Source organism: Hyalella azteca, unplaced genomic scaffold, assembly GCF_000764305.2.
Source record: "Hyalella azteca isolate HAZT.00-mixed unplaced genomic scaffold, Hazt_2.0.2 contig13148, whole genome shotgun sequence".
Taxonomy (NCBI): domain Eukaryota; kingdom Metazoa; phylum Arthropoda; class Malacostraca; order Amphipoda; family Hyalellidae; genus Hyalella; species Hyalella azteca.
In genome coordinates, this window is record NW_025943080.1 from 1 (window position 1) to 19,095 (window position 19,095).

Sequence of the window (19,095 nt, forward strand, 5' to 3'; positions counted from 1 at the left end):
TAACTTGAAACTTTTCTTTTAAATGAAATTTGATTGTCATTCGAATTTTCCTGTGATAATTGAGCTTCCGCCTAGTCTAATCATTGGAAAAAGTTGGTGCTTTTTCCTTTGTAAATACATCGTTGAGCCTCAATGTGCTCTGCTCTCTACTAACTCTGAAAATAGCGAAAAAATTTATCGTGTTTCCTATATTAAATACACTGTTAGAAAAAACGGTGAAAAAACGGTCCCACTGGCGTTCTAGTGGCCGGTCGCCCGTGAAAATGAACTGTTTCGCCGTTTTTATCAGATGTTTTCCGGATTTCTAGTGTTAAATTAGATTAAAAACGGCGACACAGTGTTTTTTTTTCACGTGCTGACCGGCCACTGAAACGTCGGTAATACCGTTAACGGTAATTTTTCTAACAGTGTACCTGCTACTTGAGAAATCCATGTAATGCCGTTCATGGGCATTGATTTCTTACCGTCATATATACCTACTACTGCAAAATACAAAATAAAATTCAGTTGCTTAATGCGATATGCTTCTTTTACAGGCCTTAATTTTGTTTATCAGGAAGTCCCCGAACAAAAATGCTCATTTTAACGACCATGTAATTAGTGCTTGATTTGTAGGTAAATAAACGCTAATTTTATCGAGCGTTTTTACGTTTTCCATACCTCATGTTCTTTTCAGAAAACTGAAGCTTGATTATTTTTAAACATATACGCAACTATTNGTAAACTATTACCGACATATACTATTACAGACGTAAACTATTACCAACATATACTATTACAGACGTAAACTATTACCAACATATACTATTACAGACGTAAACTATTACAGACGTATTTTGCTTTGTCGCATGGTAGCAGACGTTTGTTTAACTCTACGTTTTGTCAGATGAACAATTTCTCTAGGAAATTATGTGCCATGGTACAGAAGGACCACAAAAACGGCAAAAAATATTATTTCTTGCACTATTCATCGTACAACCATCGGTACGTAACTAGTGACAATATTATGAAGGGTGAGAAATTGGGTGAACTGATGCAATGAACTCCCAATTATTCGTCAATTTTTATGAATATTGCCAGCATCATGAATAATGTGCTAAATTTAATCTTTCTTATTTTTTTGAAAGGTGAACTTGTTTTAAGTTTTCATTTCTTATAATCTTAAATATTCCAATAAATTGTCGTTTACGAAAATTCGAAAATTAGGATATCATTTTGTTATGCATGATTGCAGGTCATCCACATTTCCTATTTTGGTTAAAATTGGAAATACATAGATTTCAATTCAGCCGGCATTTAGGAATTAGTAGGAAGCTTCAAATATTGACAACAGGGTTAAAAAATTTTAGTTTCCTATAATTCTGGTTTTAGGGAAATGAATATTTTCGACTGATGTTGAAGTGCTCGTATTTATTAGACTGTATAGAAAAGGTATGGAAAGCGAACCTTCTATTCAAACGTTATTGGAGTATTGATCCACACAAATCTGAATTATTTGAAATGTACATCAAGTTCTAAATAAATTTTCAACAATTTTCTCTTAAATATTCAGTTCTTCCTTGCATTTATTCGTTCAAATTAGTTAACAATTAGTAAAAGTAATCAAACCCAATTAACTTCCGCCCATTATTTTATTTAGTTATCCAATGATCCATTATGTAAGATTAGAATTTCCAAAATTTGTACAGACTTCAGCGCTTTATCTAATACATTCAGTGCAATGAAAGATGCTATCTAAACTAAAATTTACGAGTCGCACGAGCAGACACCAACAAAAACGCGTTCCCAGATTCCAAGAAACAAGATTCGAAAATTTTTTTGAAAAGCGATATTCTAAGATGGAAGGATTCCGCGCTGCGGAATTTTAAGGACTGAGTATTCTGAAATATCACGACGCGCGTAATTCGGAATTTCACGAGGTACGAATTCATTAATTTCGTGAATAACATATCTCGAAATTAACAGAACACCAAATTATTTAATATTGACTAATAATTTCAAGTCTTCACCATGAATTCCACATTTTTTATTAGTCATGCATTCAAAATTCACACGTACCATCAATTTCACAATCGCCACAAGTACGACCGGTCTACTGGATTTAACATCATTTATCCATCAATAAAAAACAAGATGGAGTCCTCCATTAAAAGTTATATATTAACAATCATCCGCGCTCTTCGGGCGGATGTGAATAGCAGCTTCCAACGTGCCATTACTGTCTCAAAGCAATGTTAAATCTGCCATAATTTATTTATACATTTGTATTTCATTTACTATCATGACATAATTCGCGACGAATATACAAGGAAATAACGAAGATCGAGGTTCAAGTAACGTAAAAGTCATCGTACGCAATATTTTATGACGATATTATATTTGGTTGAAATAAGTGATCGTTCGAAAAAAGGTAGAAGAATTTTATAAAATTAATTTATTAAGAATATATTTTAGTAGCATGGCTCAAACTATAACTAACCAACCATTTTAATGTCACAGTTTCCCTCAGAATATATACTATTAGGTAGTGTCTAACACGTCGAAAAAAACTCTCGCTATTTTTGGAGGTGTCAACTCGGATCATATTAATTCAAATTTTGTAAGTCAATTGTACAAAGGAAAGTTCCAGTATCCGCATTGGTCAGGTCTAAACCAACAGAACAAGCGTCCATCATCGAGGCATAACGGAAAGAGGTTTGTTTTAGCATTAACTACAGCGCGAATTAACCAAATCGCGGCTACGCAAACGTCAAGTAAATGAATTAACATATAAAATAAACTCCACGTCTAATGGTGTACACTAACACTCATTCGCACGAACAACAAATCCACATTGTACCTCCAGTTGAATAATTTCCCCTGAATTTATCATTCACAGGTTATTCTATGTTGTGCCACTAACTGCAGCCGGGACAACTAGCCAATTAGGCAATTACATACCTTAACTGGTTGAATACCATGACAATTACATCAAACCGAACACAGCTGACATCAAACTTCAGAAAATCCCACACATCAGGCACTACTACTCTCATTTTCATCATTATTTCAGACAAATTAACATTGACGTGGTTGCACGTTCAGCATTAGAAGCAACATGTTGCACGTCTCGTCGTAGTCTTCATATCCTAAGCGCGAGTAAAGAACACAGCGGCGATGGTGCTGACGAAGGCGGCGACGATGGGGGCCTGGAAGCATGGTTGAATTAATACTATCATATATATTATAGAATATTATAGAATATATAGAATATATATAATATAGAATATATAGAATATATGATTTCAACCATGCCTGGAAGGACGTAGCAGTGTTGCAGTTGTCAGTGTCGCACTGACACACGTCAAAGAAGTGATCCTCGGAGCGCTGCTGGTAGCAGGTGTAGTTTTCACGTCGCATGTAACCACAGTCTCGCTGGATGCGTACTTCGCCATTTACTGAAGAGAAGTCAAAGACACGAGATTAGGTTCTGCCACAAAATTACTTGCAAAGTTTCAATATGAATAATCTGAAATAACTTGTTATGTGAATTTTTCCTACGAGAAACGTCAAATGAACTGAAAACAGTGTGAATGTTTAGCTGAAAAGCTCAAAGCTTCGTTAATTGTTTCCAAGGTGAATACTCGAGTAAATTAAGTCCGTGTGTGATTTTACTGAATTAGATGAATGTGCTGCCGTGATGCGGGAAGAGTTAAGATGGATGGAGACGGGGAAAATCGAATTGGGTGGGAAAGGAAACAGTGGATTTGAGAAAATGTGGATGAGTAAAAAAATGAACGTAAGTGGGTTTTGGGGAAAACAGAAACGGGAGCAGTGGATGGGAGAGCAGTGGATGGGAGAGCAGTGGATGGGAGAGCAGTGGATGGGAGAGCAGTGGATGGGAGAGCAGTGGATGGAGAGCAGCGGCTGGGAGAGCAGTGGATGGGAGAGTAGTGGATGGGAGAGCAGTGGATGGGAGAGCAGTGGATGGGAGAGCAGTGGATGGGAGAGCAGTGGATGGGAGAGCAGTGGATGGGAGAGCAGTGTATTACGATGAGAGAAGGATCAAGTATCAGGAGAAATAAACAGGAATAAGGAAGGATACGGCCTACGGGTAACATCGAGATAGTGGAGGGGCATCTTATTTTAATATATTTTCTGTAGAAAAAATAGGGTCCTAGTTTAATGATAGTAACGCTATGTCAATGCTAAAAAATTAATTATTTAGAAAAGGTCCACTCAATGAATGTTTTCAGCGCCGTTACTATTTGGCTGTAAAAGTCAGAAATAGAGTATTGCTCTGGCCAGAGATCAGTACAGCCTGTACTGGCAGCCATATTCAATTCATAAATGGCAAATAATAATTCTGCTCAATTCTATTGGAAACACGAACTATTAATAAAGTATTCATACGTTTGAATTCGCCCTGAAAATTAAATAAAATACGAAATTTGAATTGGTGGTATGCAAGTCCACTTGGTAGTTAGTTCTATGGTAGTTTCTCAAGCTAAACTTACGTTTTCTTCTAGTCTAACATAGAAAACTATCAATGAAGTCATGGACTACTGAAGAAATTTTTCTCCAATTCACACGTCTCAATTATACACTTGGAATTGACAATTTTTTTTTTGCAAATGAGAAATGACCATATTCTTAATTGCAGAAACTTTCCCATATGCGCGTAAGACATTGACATCACCCATTGCCCTTCCTATCGCTCTGGACTTTACTTTAATTAACGATAACGTTAAAAAACTTCGCTAATTAACTACTTGTCCAAATTGAATTCTGTGCTGTCAGTCACTTGAAACAATCAGAGTGCGAATGCTGGGTCGTCGGTGGAACTTTAGTTTAGTCGAGAGATTTTGGTTAACCCTGAATCCATGATTGAGTAAATAAAAAGTCGGTATAATTGAACGTAATGAATTAAATTTATAGTTAATCTAAAAAAGCACGAGCGGTGAACTAGAATAATGATTGAATTAGAAATTGCTCAACACTTTAACTCTATTCTATATGAACACTAGAAGTTGACTAAAAAAATTATACTCAGATAAGATGAACAAATCTGGGATGAAATAAAATAAGTAAAATAAGATGAAATTAGATATAACAAAGACAGATTAAGACAAAGGGACTCATCTGGACAATGTGAAAATGAAGAGCGGGAACATAAAGAAAACGGAGCGATGGCAAACAGAAAAATGCGCCATGGTAAACAGAAAATCTAGTTATAGCAAACAACGAATTCAGTGAAAAAAATAATACGGCGTACGAGAAAAATACGATTAGTGAAAGAAAATTCATAGTTGCAAGAAGAAATAACAGTGACTGATAATAAAATACGAAAATGGGAATTAAATGATAGTGATTATCTACTGATAACATGACCGTGTCGAACATGGATGAATGGTGTTGACTGGTAGCGTGCACATTAGTAGCTTGATCACTCACGGAATACTGTGAAAAAAAGAACACGTCGAAAATATTAGTAAAAAAAAACACGCATATTAAGTATTAGAGAGTTGGTGGATTGATTACGATTTCAAAATTGAGAAAAGATATCCAAATTATTAGTCGTGACAAAAAACACGTTATGTATTAGTGAATTGGTGGATTAATTATTGATTCAAACTTGTAAAAAAATGTATATATTAGTGACCATAGTTTTATACACACACTAACTAACTATTGGAAACTTGGCGGATTGAAGACTAATTCAAATTTATAAAAATACGTCGTATATATTAGTGACTAATGATTCACATCTACGTAGCACAAAGTTAGTGGCTTGACGGTAATAAATGCTGAAAAAAATAGCGGAACAATAACCGAATTAAATAGTTAGAAGTTTGATTACTCACACTTAGCTGCGGAAAATTAAAAGGCAGAATATATACACACACACACAAAGTTCATAAAATAGTTAATGTCTCAATCACTCTGTGATTAATGTGAAAGAAATGGAAAATTTGTAACTGTTAGCCACTTAACACATATAACATATTATTGCATTACAGCATTAGTGACACGCATAACGTAGAGTAAAACCCACACTGGAAGGAATGTTACTACATAAACATCATTTCTGTACGTAGAAATACTAACAAATTGGTCTTCGGTAATCACACGATTAAGCGTCTGTGAAAACACTTTCAAACTTTTGTACTAACACCACTGGACTTGTATGTAAACATGAACGTGGTTTGTTCAAATGCTCCAATTTTAATTTAGAAATTATTGTAGTGCGCTGCAAATTCTCCATGCGCCAACATTTCTTCTCGCTTCGAATCACCGACATGTGGAACAGCTTCCCCGATGACATCGTTGGCGCTCCAAGTATGAACGCGTTCAAGAACAGACTAGATAAAGCTATGGAAAAATATATGTTCAGACTTGAAAAGCCTAGCACCATATCGAACCCGGTGGAAGTCGAGTAGCTACTTGAAACTATCGTCAGCCATGAAAAGATCCGGTCAAATGAAACGCTTTTAGATCTTCTGCGAACAGCGCACGAAAAGGTAAAGAATCGGCGACAGGCCACATCAGGCCTACACTTCAGCGCCGCGATCACTATGTTATGTTTAAAAGCGATTGAGAATTGTAGGAACTAGACTACACTACGGAGCTAACGATGAGTTCACGCAGTTGATGATCGCATCACAAAGTTCAAAAAGGGAACTTGAGGTTAATTTAAAAATTAATAACAGGATTAACTTCAACTCAGCGCACAGCCAACGACCACAGTTGACTGATGATCATCTTGTTATATAAAAAAGCAGATAATTACTCGAATACAAGACCATAAATTTTCACACAGATATTGCAACAAACAGAATGGAACAAACGAAGGCAGATATAAGTTCCTTTAATTAACCCATGTATTTCATCTCCAGACTCCAACCAATCGAGAACTTTTCAGTCGACAGTCCCGAATACATATCGTAGTTAGCCTAAACCACTGAACATCTCGCCCACACCCTGCATCCAATCTCTCATCTAACGTCTTTTCCCGCTGAGTATCCCACCATACACACTACATCAAAGCTGCACAAAAAATTCACAAAATATCTTGGTTCCCGTACAAATTCCTCCCTCCCTCAATGCCCACATCACTCGCCCTGGAGCCTGTAACCCTAAAGACTCTAATTTCGTTTCGAACCGACAAGACCCCAATCCTCCCTACACCTTATTTCCCCCTCCACCTGTTAACGGTCCTCCATGCCTCCTACCTCACGACGTTCTGCATACACACCATACCTCACACCACATCTCAGTACCCATTCCTCACTCATCGAACAACCCGGACCACCATCACACTCACATGCATTATGTCCCGGTATATCTTGGTCTTCCTGCGAGAGAAGGTGTTGGTCTCTGCCTCCTACACCATAAAATAAATTCCCGTCTACCTAACCACTTTATGAACATTATATCCCATCACCCCACACCCATACATCCCTTTACTCACATTATATCCCATCACCCCACACCCATACATCCCCTGACTCACTATATACCATCACCCCACACCCATACATCCCCTGACTCACTATATCCCTTCACCCCACACCCATACATCCCCTGACTCACTATATCCCATCACCCCCACACCCATACATCCCCTGACTCACATGACATCTTGGTCTTCCTGCAGAATGCTTTGTAGGTTGCGTTGGGTGCGCAGGCCACAACGAAAGCTTCAGAGAGGGCGGGAGACTCCGCGCTGAAGGGGTCGCTGCAGGCGCTGTCCCTGGCGCTGTTGCACTCAAAGCACTGAATGGCGTAGCCTGCAACACGAGGTTTGTTATTAGAGTGTGTTGTGGCAGCGTGTTGTGGCAGAGTGTTATTAGAGCGTGTTGTGGCAGCGTGTTATTAGAGCGTGTTGTGGCAGCGTGTTATTAGAGTGTGCAGTGGCAGCGTGTTGTGGCGGCGTGTTGGGGCAGAGTGTTATTAGAGCGTGTTGTGGCAGCGTGTTATTAGAGCGTGTTGTGGCAGCGTGTTATTAGAGTGTGCAGTGGCAGCGTGTTGTGGCAGCATTTTATAGTAATTTGTTATGTGAACGTGTAGCGGCGGCGGGGCAACGTGTCGCAGATGCTGTCTTATGCGACACAGTGAAAGCAGGTTTGCCCGCGAGAGCAACCTGCCACAAGAATGAACATAGGATAATAATGTAAATGTTCACAGTGAAAACCTGTAAGAATAGGCCAGCGTCAGACCAATTTATTTCAAATTCAGGCGCCAGCCTAAGCAGGTAACCAGCACGCTGGCAACCTGCTTTGACTGTGTGGGTACGTACCCTATGCGACACAATGAGGTTCGCTAACTGTTTTCCGCTTCACGAACTCCGCGGCTAGTGAAGTATACGTGGGAATACGGCACAATTGCTGCTGGCGCTGCCTCTATTGTATGTAGCTGATGCTCGAAAGTATGGAATTTAACCCAGGATTGAGGTCCAACCGAAGATAAGAGTGCTGCAGATGATGAGGGTTTATAAAGAAAAAAAAACAAGTAAACTCAAAAGATACATGCAAAGGTTTTATTATAAGAAGTATCAGCATATAGCGCCGAATTTTAATGTTAAAAGTCACCTAATGACCAAAGGAGATTTCAGCCGACGTTCGAGGTCTGCGTTGGAATAGATCGTTCGGGTGATTATGGTACCCCGTGCAGACAAATGACGTCGAAACAACGTTCATTATGGGCTGATTTTCTTTAAACGACGCACAATCAACGTCATTTGAAGGTCAGATGCCTGTTGTCATGGACTGACTGCTTCCTTCCTGAGGCGAATTGACAGTCGGCGCTTGAGCCTGGACTGCGGCTAACGTTGGAAAACAGGTTAGGCATGCGCGACTGGGGCGGTCACTGCGCTTTACAGTTTATTTGAAAGACTGCGGTGTCAGAGCCTGCGGTGGTACCAGCACCTGCTGTGATGTCAGAGCCGGTGTGGTACAGAGCCGGTGTGGTACAGAGCCGGTGTGGTACAGAGCCGGTGTGGAACTAAGCCGGTGATAGCATCGCCACTAAGCCGGTGATAGCATCGCCACTAAGCCGGTGATAGCATCGCCACTAAGCCGGTTTTAGCAGCGCCGGTGGTAGCAGCACCGGTGCTATTAGAGTCGGTCACGACGGAGTCGCTTACACCTAAGCCGGCCAATTTGTTATGCAGAAGTCTGTCTTGCGAACGCGACTATTTTGATCAAAAGATTGGCTGCGACGTAAAGCCTATATCAAAAGTTTGTTCCCTAAATTTTAACCCAACTCATGAGGTCATTTAAAGGGTCGACACAGAATATATGACTGTATTCAACAATTGGATACAGGAAAGCAGATGCTTTGGGGTCTAGAACATCTTTATTTCCTTGATGGCTTTCAAGCTTCGCCTTGAAAATAGGCAATACCTGTACTGTTTTTTTTCGATTCCGGCTACCCACTACAGATCCAGCAGAGATTGGTCGACCACGTTTCAGGCCTAAACTATCAGCTCACTCTGGCTCGGGTATCTACCACGCAATCCAAAAACGTAGAAGCTTTTCCACATTTCGTTCATCAAAGTCGACTAAAAAAAGATGCTTCTGTTGGCTCGGAAAAATTTTTTTCCTCTTACAGGAGATAAATCAGGAAAAAAATTGCTTATTCATTTAATGACTCAGAAAAACGGTGCTTTCATAGAGCACCTAAATCTCTCGAGCCTTCGAAAATGACCAATAATGATATCCTAGAAATATTTACACTGTACAGACTCGATCGCAAATTATCTATACAGAGTGATACAATACGAAACTTATTTCATAAAATACTTTTGCCGAGAAGTTAAATCACTGGACATGCTCGATGACGAAGAACGAAGCTGCTTGCAGCATCGAAGAAAGAATGAGTTTCCGGTTTAATTATCCTTCTAGGAGCTGTGCGTCCCGAATAGCGTTGCTTCTCTTACACTAACTGAGAGTCCCGAATAGCGTTGCTGCCCGAATAGCGTTGCTGCACGAATAGCGTTCCTGCACGAATAGCGTTCCTGCACGAATAGCGTTCCTGCACGAAGCGTTCCTGCACGAATAGCGTTCCTGCACGAATAGCTTTGCTGCACTAATATCGTTACTGCACTAATAGCGTTGCTTCACGAATTGGGTTGCTGCACTAATAGCGTTGCTTCACGAATTGGGTTGCTGCACGAATAGCGTTGCTTCACGAATAGTGTTGCTGCACGAATGGCGTTGCTTCACGAATAGTGCTGCTGCACGAATGGCGTTGCTTCACGAATAGTGCTGCTGCACGAATGGCATTGCTTCACGAATAGTGTTGCTTCACGAAATAGTGTTGCTGCACGAATATTGTTGCTGCACGAATAGCGTTGCTGCACGAATAGCGTTGCTACACGACTTGCGTTGCTGCACGAAAAGCGTTGCTGCACGAATAGCGTTGTTGCACGAATAGCGTTGCTGTACTAACACGAACTGAGCATCACTGTGATGATAGGACATGAGTGCAGGTGCAGCGTGTAGAGCTATTTTAAAGAACCATCAGCTCTGCCAAGAACCCTGCCATACACGCTGCTATCATTCATAGTTTCTCACGTTGTCTACATCCACAGTCAAATTATTTTCTTACCTCTTATTCATTGTGTTTCCCTACACCTGATATCAATATTTTCTTCAATGAGGCTCGCATAAAATATAGACTTTCTTCATATAATTTCCGTTATTTATAATTTTTTGTCAGTGTTCACTTCGTCCTTTAGTTTCGGAGATTTTATTTTCACAAATAATACTCCCCCAAACAAAATTCCTTCAATAATCCAATTGGTTGAATTGCATGTCATCGGTCACCTCAATTGAATCATTATAAATCTTCAAAATTATTTTATGATTAATTCTGAACTTATGAATTATTGAACGTTAAATAATTAATACGTGAACATTAGAAATGAAAGAACGGCAAATTCATTTCGACTTAATAGCTTCCACTTATGCCAAGCTTTTTTTATCGTCTGTATTGAAATATTATATTCATACTCGACTTTAATTTCATTTTGAATGAACAAAAAGGTAATTAAGAAATAAATTCGTGTATCTTATCTATTATTATTTTTTATCAATTAATATAAATGAAAAAAAAGGTCAGTAGATTTTGAGAAATTTCACTCATGGACATGTCAGGATATCATCAACGTGTTGCAGTAGGTTAGCTTGTCGGTGTCTCTGCACTGAACAGAATATAAAATAGCAGTGTGTTAAAACTGTATAAAAAAGAGCATAATTAAGTGGCCTTTGGTATTCCACACACGTTGATCAACGAGAGATCGAGTTAATGTTACAGCCTCGATGTGTGCGACGTGCTAAGGGTTTAGGTGTGGGATTCAGCACCGTAGTTTGAGGCCATTGAATGTAAGGACTCAAAACTCAAAATGATGCGAATGAATGTGTAGATAGTGATGAAAGTCAGTATAGTGTTGCAGTCAATAGTGATGCAGAGCCAATAATGATGAGAGCATTTACATACGTCTAGCAAGGTGCAACTTCATGATAAATATGTCATTCCAGTTACTTAAATCACAAACACCGAAGGTGAGTGCATCAGAAGTGAAACTTGATGTCGAAAATTTCATACCGTGTTACGCAAGTCGTATGTAAGATCATTTTAAAACGTGTACAAAGTCATGCACGAAGTTCTGCAAATTGAGCTGGCATGAATTGTGAACTAAATGGACGGGTAAAAACATAAGACTTTAATAAAAACTTTTTCACTGTAATTTAGTGCTCCCAGATATCTAAGTTTGTGATGATAGCACCGTAGAGTATAATTATTATTCTTAATCACAATTCTGGTCGTGTTAAATTTAAGATTTGGTTAATGCATGAGCGCACTAACAACCATTAATTAAGAGTTAATCAACGGTTTGAACTTTTGACATTTTGTCTGAAAAATTGTGATGTGGAAGCTTCTACCTTGGAATTTAATCAGAATATCACTTAACACCGCAGTTGTGCAATACCTTGAAACAATTCGTGAGGTCACTTTGACTTTATGCGTTAATAATGGTAAAACAGAATTGATTTAAGTTAGAAATGGAGCGAATTAAAAAAAAATATATCCATTCACCGATTTTCTAGCCTGATTCACTCCAGAAATGATTTTTTTGCTGAAATTCTTTTTCCGCAGGAGCATCAAGAACATCAGTGGCATTTATCACGATCAGTCTTGTGCAAACGTTGCACAACTGATCGGTGGCTGAAGCTTAAATAAGACGTTGCTTAACCTTTCAGGTTCAAAGAACTCGGCTACAGACGTCAGAAAGGAGTATCCATATCACCCTCAGAATTAATAATAAATTTTTTGTGCAATCTGTAAAAAAATTAAATTTTCTTCAATAAATTTAAAAAAAAATAATAAATGAATTGAATTTTATACCGAAATTTCATACATTGAAAATTTGCTGTTACCCTTCGTGAAAAATAAATTCAACCGACAGCATGAAATCAATGCATGTGCATTAAAGATTACTAAAATAAATGAATAACTAAACTGACGATGGAGCTGGTCTCCGAAACGTTTTCAATAGCAATATGCTAAATTTTTATGGAGTTTTCTTCGCTTTTAAATTTCTATTGAATCTGCGATTCAGGTAATCCAGTGACATTATTAAATGAATAAATGTAATAAGAATTTCTCGCTGGTCGTCAGTAAAACCTGCGTTGAAGAACTACCAAACTAGACATATACAACAAATAAAAAAATAATACAAAATACAAGTTTTTGTGCATTTGAGCGAAAAAAGCATACAGTACGCTGATTGCGAGACGATGACCGGTATACATGACAAGCCTACGGTATGACATTTAAATTTGGATAGCCTGTCGCAAGCTGGCTAGAAAATCCACATGTTTTTTCATGATTCGAATATCCTTACAAAGTCTACACAATCTACTGTAACATCAAATTTTCGTCACTCGTTAAATTATATAAATCTAATATATCACCCCCAAGTATCATAATAGACGTTTAGTAGTAAACTTTTTGTGTTAAAATCTTGCTTGCTAATGTTGCGGATTCCATTCACTTGCGAATTATTCAAAACTCGTACGTTAGTTACCAGTCGAAATGGTAGCCATACCGAGATTCGTTTATGGTACACGCATTCGATGCTGTAAAAATAGAGGCCAAAGCTCGCTATTTTCTTTAATATTGATCGTCTATCGCAGCAATGAAAATAAATGACAATATTGGATAATAGATGAAAAAAACGGCGGATAAATAAGGAAGCATGTGAACGTTGATTAAAAAAATGGGACGTGATGACGAAATTTATACACCAGGGAGCTTCAGTGCATGAAATGACCAGTAGAATTTGAATTGATGAATTCATTAATCCATGAAATGGGTTAAAATTCAAGCTTCACTACCATAAATGCGAAATATCATCTGTAAACGTCGATTTGCAATCATCTATACAATCATACCTCACTTCAATTCTAAGTATAGGAGATCATATGTCAGTCCGATTAATGCGTCAGAATAATGACTGAAAATTCTGGGAAGCTGCTGGACATTTTCTCGTTCACTTAGGTAATTCCATACTTTGTTCTGTGTTTACTCTCATTATTTGGAGCTTGTGATAGAATCTGGTACTGCACAGGAAAGTTTAGGATGTTTTGTTAACATTTTGTTCTGCACAGGAAAGAATTAGGATGTTTTGTGAACATTTTGCAGTGAATAATCATTGATAAATGAATGCATTTTGATGGCAAGGCATGGAAATTAAACCAAGATTCAGTAGTAAAGCACATTTGACATATCCAATCCCAGAGTTGTGGTGACAGCTAATTAAAAGCCAAAAAGTTAGCACGCAATTCAGGTCCGCAATCAAACATCATTTGCTATCCTATATGCTCAACTTGCGTAAGAAAATTATAGCAATGTGCAAGATATGGCATAAGCCGAGGTAAATGCAACGGACCTGGTAGAAGTCCAATAAATATTCAATTCATCGTCCGTTTCAAGGACAAATGGTCTAAAGACCAGTTTTTTATCGCCTGTGAACAAAGCACGTAGAGAAGACAGGCCACACTTAGCCTATTCTTCAGACTATATATACTATAATATACTATATACTAGCGTATACCAGAACCAACACTATACTATAATATACTATATACAAGCGTATACCAGAACCAACACTATACTATAATATACTATATACTAGCGTATAACAGAACCAAAACTATACTATAATATACTATATACTAGCGTATACCAGAACCAACAGTATACTATAATATAATATATACTAGACTATACCAATTTAAACCAGTTCTGCAGATTCCTAGTGCGACCCTCGCTAGTACGCGGAGTGGAGGAATAGCGAAAGTTGCACAACTCTACTGGGGCGACGACCTCGGATATTCGATGCACAAAAAATGCAACAATAAAAATGCACAAACTCTTATTTCTGTCGATTAATTCAGGGATTCAAAGTGTAAGCAAAGATTAACATTACATGATGAGTAGCGACTTGACGCGGTAGTAATTGATATACGTACCATCAGATTCAGTTTTTGTTACTTTGTTGAATAAAAAAATATTGAAGCAAGTTTCATTAAACCAAAATATACCATGAAAAACTCACTTGAGCCCACAACGGCTAGTAGAGTAGCAAAGAAGAAAACCTTCATGTTGACGTAGCTTTTTTATTGGAATGGAAACACGAAAGTGTAAAAAAATCACGCGGACTTCACCGGCACAACCTGTCTCAACAACGTCTTGATTACTACTGGCGACCAACCGCAATATCCGACCAATCACAGGCAAGAGCCGGCACAAAATTATCATTCGACGAACGTAGGAGCATCGCTGCCAAGAGAATATTGTGCAATGAAATTCGTTTTCCTTTTACTAACTACTAAATGCCATGGCACGTATCTGACTTTCGGGATGAATGCACGTGGTGTTGTCATGTCTTCTGTAGGACGTGCCTTTGAATAAATTCACGTTAAAAGTGACGATTGATCAGGTCTTGTTGGATGTATTGGTAAACGGCAATCGCAGTGTGCATGTTAGGTAGTTGAAAAGGTGAGCATTTTTTTATATGTAACGTTCACGAGATTGATGAATGCAATCGATTTAGGCGTGAATATGAAGCGATAAATAATGATGAATGAGGGTACGACAATGTATATGAACAACAATCTGTCAATTTGAACAACAGAAGTAAATAGCTGAATCGAGATGTTTATCATGGACTTTTACGCAAGTTTTTTCTCTCTGCTGTCATATTTGATATTTACCTTCAATAAAAGGCCGGTGGAAGCAATGGTTTTTAATTGCTTGAGTTCCGTGCTGTCAGAAATCACTTGCGTTAGAAGAAATATCCAGCATACATCTTGTCATAGGCCGAGATTCCTACATTGCTTTAATTATGCAAAAACATGGTGCACACCAACATATTAAACATGTATAAATTCCCATGCTAATATTTTTTTAGTGTAATATCATTTTGAAGTGGAGTGGCATTTCCGAGTTCGTGGTAATTCTACGAACAAACTTAATTTCTTAGTAATTAATTAATACCAGATCCACTCTTCTATTTATTTCAATATTTTTATTGTAGAACTAGATATGGAAGAAAAGTTTCATATGAAATGCACTGAATAATCATTTCTTTGGGGAATGATTCCCATATCATTCATACTTATTTCAAAATCTCCCGAGCTGCTATATAATACCCTGCGAATGTGTGTGGTGATCGGATTACAATTCTGTACATGATCTGTAATATTTCGTGTCTATCACGTGATCGAGAATGAATACGGAGAGTCATAATCACGATATTATTAAATTAGGCATGCATGCTTATAACCAACCTAGTCTAGAACAAGGTTCGAGACGTCAATAGCAACATATTGACATGGTTGAAACTTTTTTACGCAGGCTCACTCGATTTTTCAATGGCTATAAATTTTTTATTTGGCTATAAATTCGTATAAGGTAATGTCAAGCCTGCTCCTGACCTTTGAAGGCCTGAATTAGATTTAGCTTTCACTGACGTACTCGTAGCTGTTGCTTAGGCGGGATTCGAGCTAATGTTGTGGCTGAGCGCGCTCTAAACATGTGTTGAATATGTTCAGAACATGTGTAGGACATCACAGTGATGATCTGCAAAATTGCAGAAAATGTGCTGATCATGCGCAGAACAAGTGCAGAACACGTGCAGGACATGTGCAGAATATGAGCAGATCATGTGCAAAATATGAGCAGATCGTGCGCAGAACATGTGCAGAATATCATCGAATATGACCATATCACGTACAGAATATGTGCAGAACATGTGTAGAACACGTGCAGAACATGTGCGGAGCACGTGCAGAACATGGGCAGAACATGTGCAGAACCTGTTCAGTACATGTGCAGAATATGTGCAGAACAAATGTAGATCATGTGTAGAACACGTGCAGAACCTGTTCAGTACATGTGCAGAACCTGTTCAGTACATGTGCAGAACCTGTTCAGAACATGTGCAGAACGTCACTGTAGTGTCGTTGGATTCTCTATCCACAAATCAGTACTTCCAAAAAGGCTGAGAAGCAGAGTAGTTAGATACGAATCAAATTATCATCTTAGATCAGATTACGTATATTAACTTAGTTTGACGTACGGCCACTATACACTTAGTGACCGTACGTCATTACGAGTTAGTTTAATTACATTTTTCAACTGCGGATTTTCACAATTGCACAATTTAATATTACATGCAATCATTTGAATTGATGAAAGGAAAAGTAACGGAACATCACTTGACGTTATGAAGTGAGCACATGTGTTTTGCAACACTAGATTAATTGAGGGAGAATTCGGCGGCGTGTAAAGAAAGAATCATTTACAAAAGCTCGGCTTCAACCGAAATTGCAATATTTCTCTGATAAATTTTCACATCTCTGCTGAAAGTTGTTTCTTTATTGTGGTCATATTGCAATTTCAGGACTCTTTACACATAATAGCTATTTGTTCTTAGGCCCACAGACAATATTCGAAGGGGAAGTTAGTAAATCATTAAGGGGGGGGGTATCGCCTAAAATTTTGGATTTTGGCTTTTCCGGTTAGTAGTCTCATCTTAAAGCTGACATTCTGACCTATCCAACGGTACCATAACCATCTCTGTAGGTTGATTTATGCGTTCACGACATATCGCGAAAGGGTTAGGGGTGGTGGAGTTCTTTACCATTTAAGATACGGCGAAATTAGCTGCCGAGCACTTAAGTAGAGTGTCTGCTTGAGCTGCACTTTAGTTACCCGCCTGGCATCGTATGGAGTGGTCTGTATGCAGTCGTTCCCACCATCCTTGACTGGAATCAAGCTCCAGTTACGTTTAGTTTTGTATCCTTGCTACATTGAGTGCCTATTCCGATGCGCACGGGACTTTGTCGGGCTCTACTGAAAAATTAACTTATTGTCACTGCAAACCTATCTACTCCTACAGTTTTTAAGGTACAGCATTGAAGGATATACCATTCGATTTGTAAAGACCATACCTATCGAGTAACGTAGCCCCTTTTTAGATTTGTGCATAGTATAGATTGAAAATGGGGGGAGGGGGAAAATCAGAAGAAAATGAGAAGAAAAAGGGAAAATGCGTGTAAAAAACTAAGGCAAAAATAGAAAATCGGGCTGTATTACTCGATTGGTATGGTCTGTACGAATCGAATGGTATTCTTTCGATGCTGTAGCTTGAAAACTGTAGGAGGAGATAAATTTTTAAAGTGCCCCCTTTTTCCGTTTTCTATGAATTTCACGTTTTCTATGAATTTTTCCGAAAAAATTATACTAACAAAATGTGCTTGTATTTCTGTTTTACATATATGTATAAAGTTTCAGAAAGATCCGTTAGTAAATGTGGAAGTTTTTCTGGAGGGTATAGCCCCTCTTCAATCGGCCATTGAACCATATAATATTCAGTGAATGCAGCTGTGGTGAATACATCACAACACACCGCGTGTTGTGATGTATGGAAGGGCGTCTCTTCGAAAACATATTATATAATTACAGCGCGATGTACTTTCATCAATATATTATTACAGCGCGATGTACTTTCATCATTATATTATTACAGCGCGATGTACTTTCATCATTATATTATTACAGCGCGATGTACTTTCATCATTATATTATTACAGCGCGATGTACTTTCATCATTATATTATTACAGCGCGATGTACTTTCATCATTATATTATTACAGCGCGATGTACTTTCATCATTATATTATTACAGCGCGATGTACTTTCATCATTATATTATTACAGCGCGATGTACTTTCATCATTATATTATTACAGCGCGATGTACTTTCATCATTATATTATTACAGCGCGATGTACTTTCATCATTATATTATTACAGCGCGATGTACTTTCATCATTATATTATTACAGCGCGATGTACTTTCATCATTATATTATTACAGCGCGATGTACTTTCATCATTATATTATTACAGCGCGATGTACTTTCATCATTATATTATTACAGCGCGATGTACTTTCATCATTATATTATTACAGCGCGATGTNACGTCAGGTCTGCCTACACAACAACTTAACTCCACGTCAGGTCTGCCTACACAACAACTTAACTCCACGTAAGTTCTGCCTACACAACAACTTAACTCCACGCCATGTCTGCCTACACAACAACTTAACTCCACGTTAGGTCTGCCTACACAACTTAATTCCACGTCAGGTCTGCCTACACAACAACTTAACTCCACGTAACATCTGCCTACACAACAACTTAACCTTAATTTAACCCAACAACAGAGACTAGCCGTCAGACACCGCGAACTAAGGTGGGGCTCTCCGCATAGTAAAAATTATTAAAAATTTATTGTTAATAAGCATTAATTTCTAATTATTATAAAAAAATAACAGTAACATGCATAGCATTCAATTATCCATATTACACAAAGGTTATTTAAAATTGAGAAATTTTTATTTTTCGTACGGAAATGCTGCTAGGAATGATACGGTTGTCTGTGTTAGATTTAAATTTAATTCGGCGTACTTAAATTATAATTCGGTGAGAATTAAAATTTAAATACAATCTTCACCGATTAAACGCATCGTTTTA

The 19,095-nt window shown here is 38.1% G+C and overlaps 1 protein-coding gene across 2 annotated transcripts; it reads right to left on the reverse strand.

The window, feature by feature from the left end:
* Window positions 1-1,390: 1,390 nt before the first annotated feature.
* Window positions 1,391-14,764, reverse strand: LOC108666454. 2 transcript variants are annotated; one of them, XM_047883522.1, is made up of 5 exons: window positions 14,606-14,764; window positions 7,614-7,769; window positions 5,434-5,439; window positions 3,295-3,437; window positions 1,391-3,188 (listed from the first exon to the last, which is right to left on the reverse strand). In XM_047883522.1, exons 1-5 carry the CDS (start codon window positions 14,649-14,651, stop codon window positions 3,129-3,131), a joined length of 411 nt encoding a protein of 136 aa, XP_047739478.1. In that variant the 5' UTR covers window positions 14,652-14,764; the 3' UTR covers window positions 1,391-3,128. The 2 variants fall into 2 exon arrangements, with proteins under 2 accessions (XP_047739478.1, XP_018008821.1); XM_018153332.2 differs by lacking the exon at window positions 5,434-5,439.
* Window positions 14,765-19,095: the final 4,331 nt, after the last annotated feature.

Coding starts and splice junctions, on each gene's coding strand:
- LOC108666454 (XM_047883522.1), bottom strand. CDS start 14,651: ATGAAGGTTTTCTTCTTTGCTACTCTACTAGCCGTTGTGGGCTCAA. Junction 7,770..14,605: donor ACTAGCCGTTGTGGGCTCAA/GTGAGTTTTTCA, acceptor CTCGTGTTGCAG/GCTACGCCATTCAGTGCTTT. Junction 3,189..3,294: donor ACACTGCTACGTCCTTCCAG/GCATGGTTGAAA, acceptor CCATGCTTCCAG/GCCCCCATCGTCGCCGCCTT.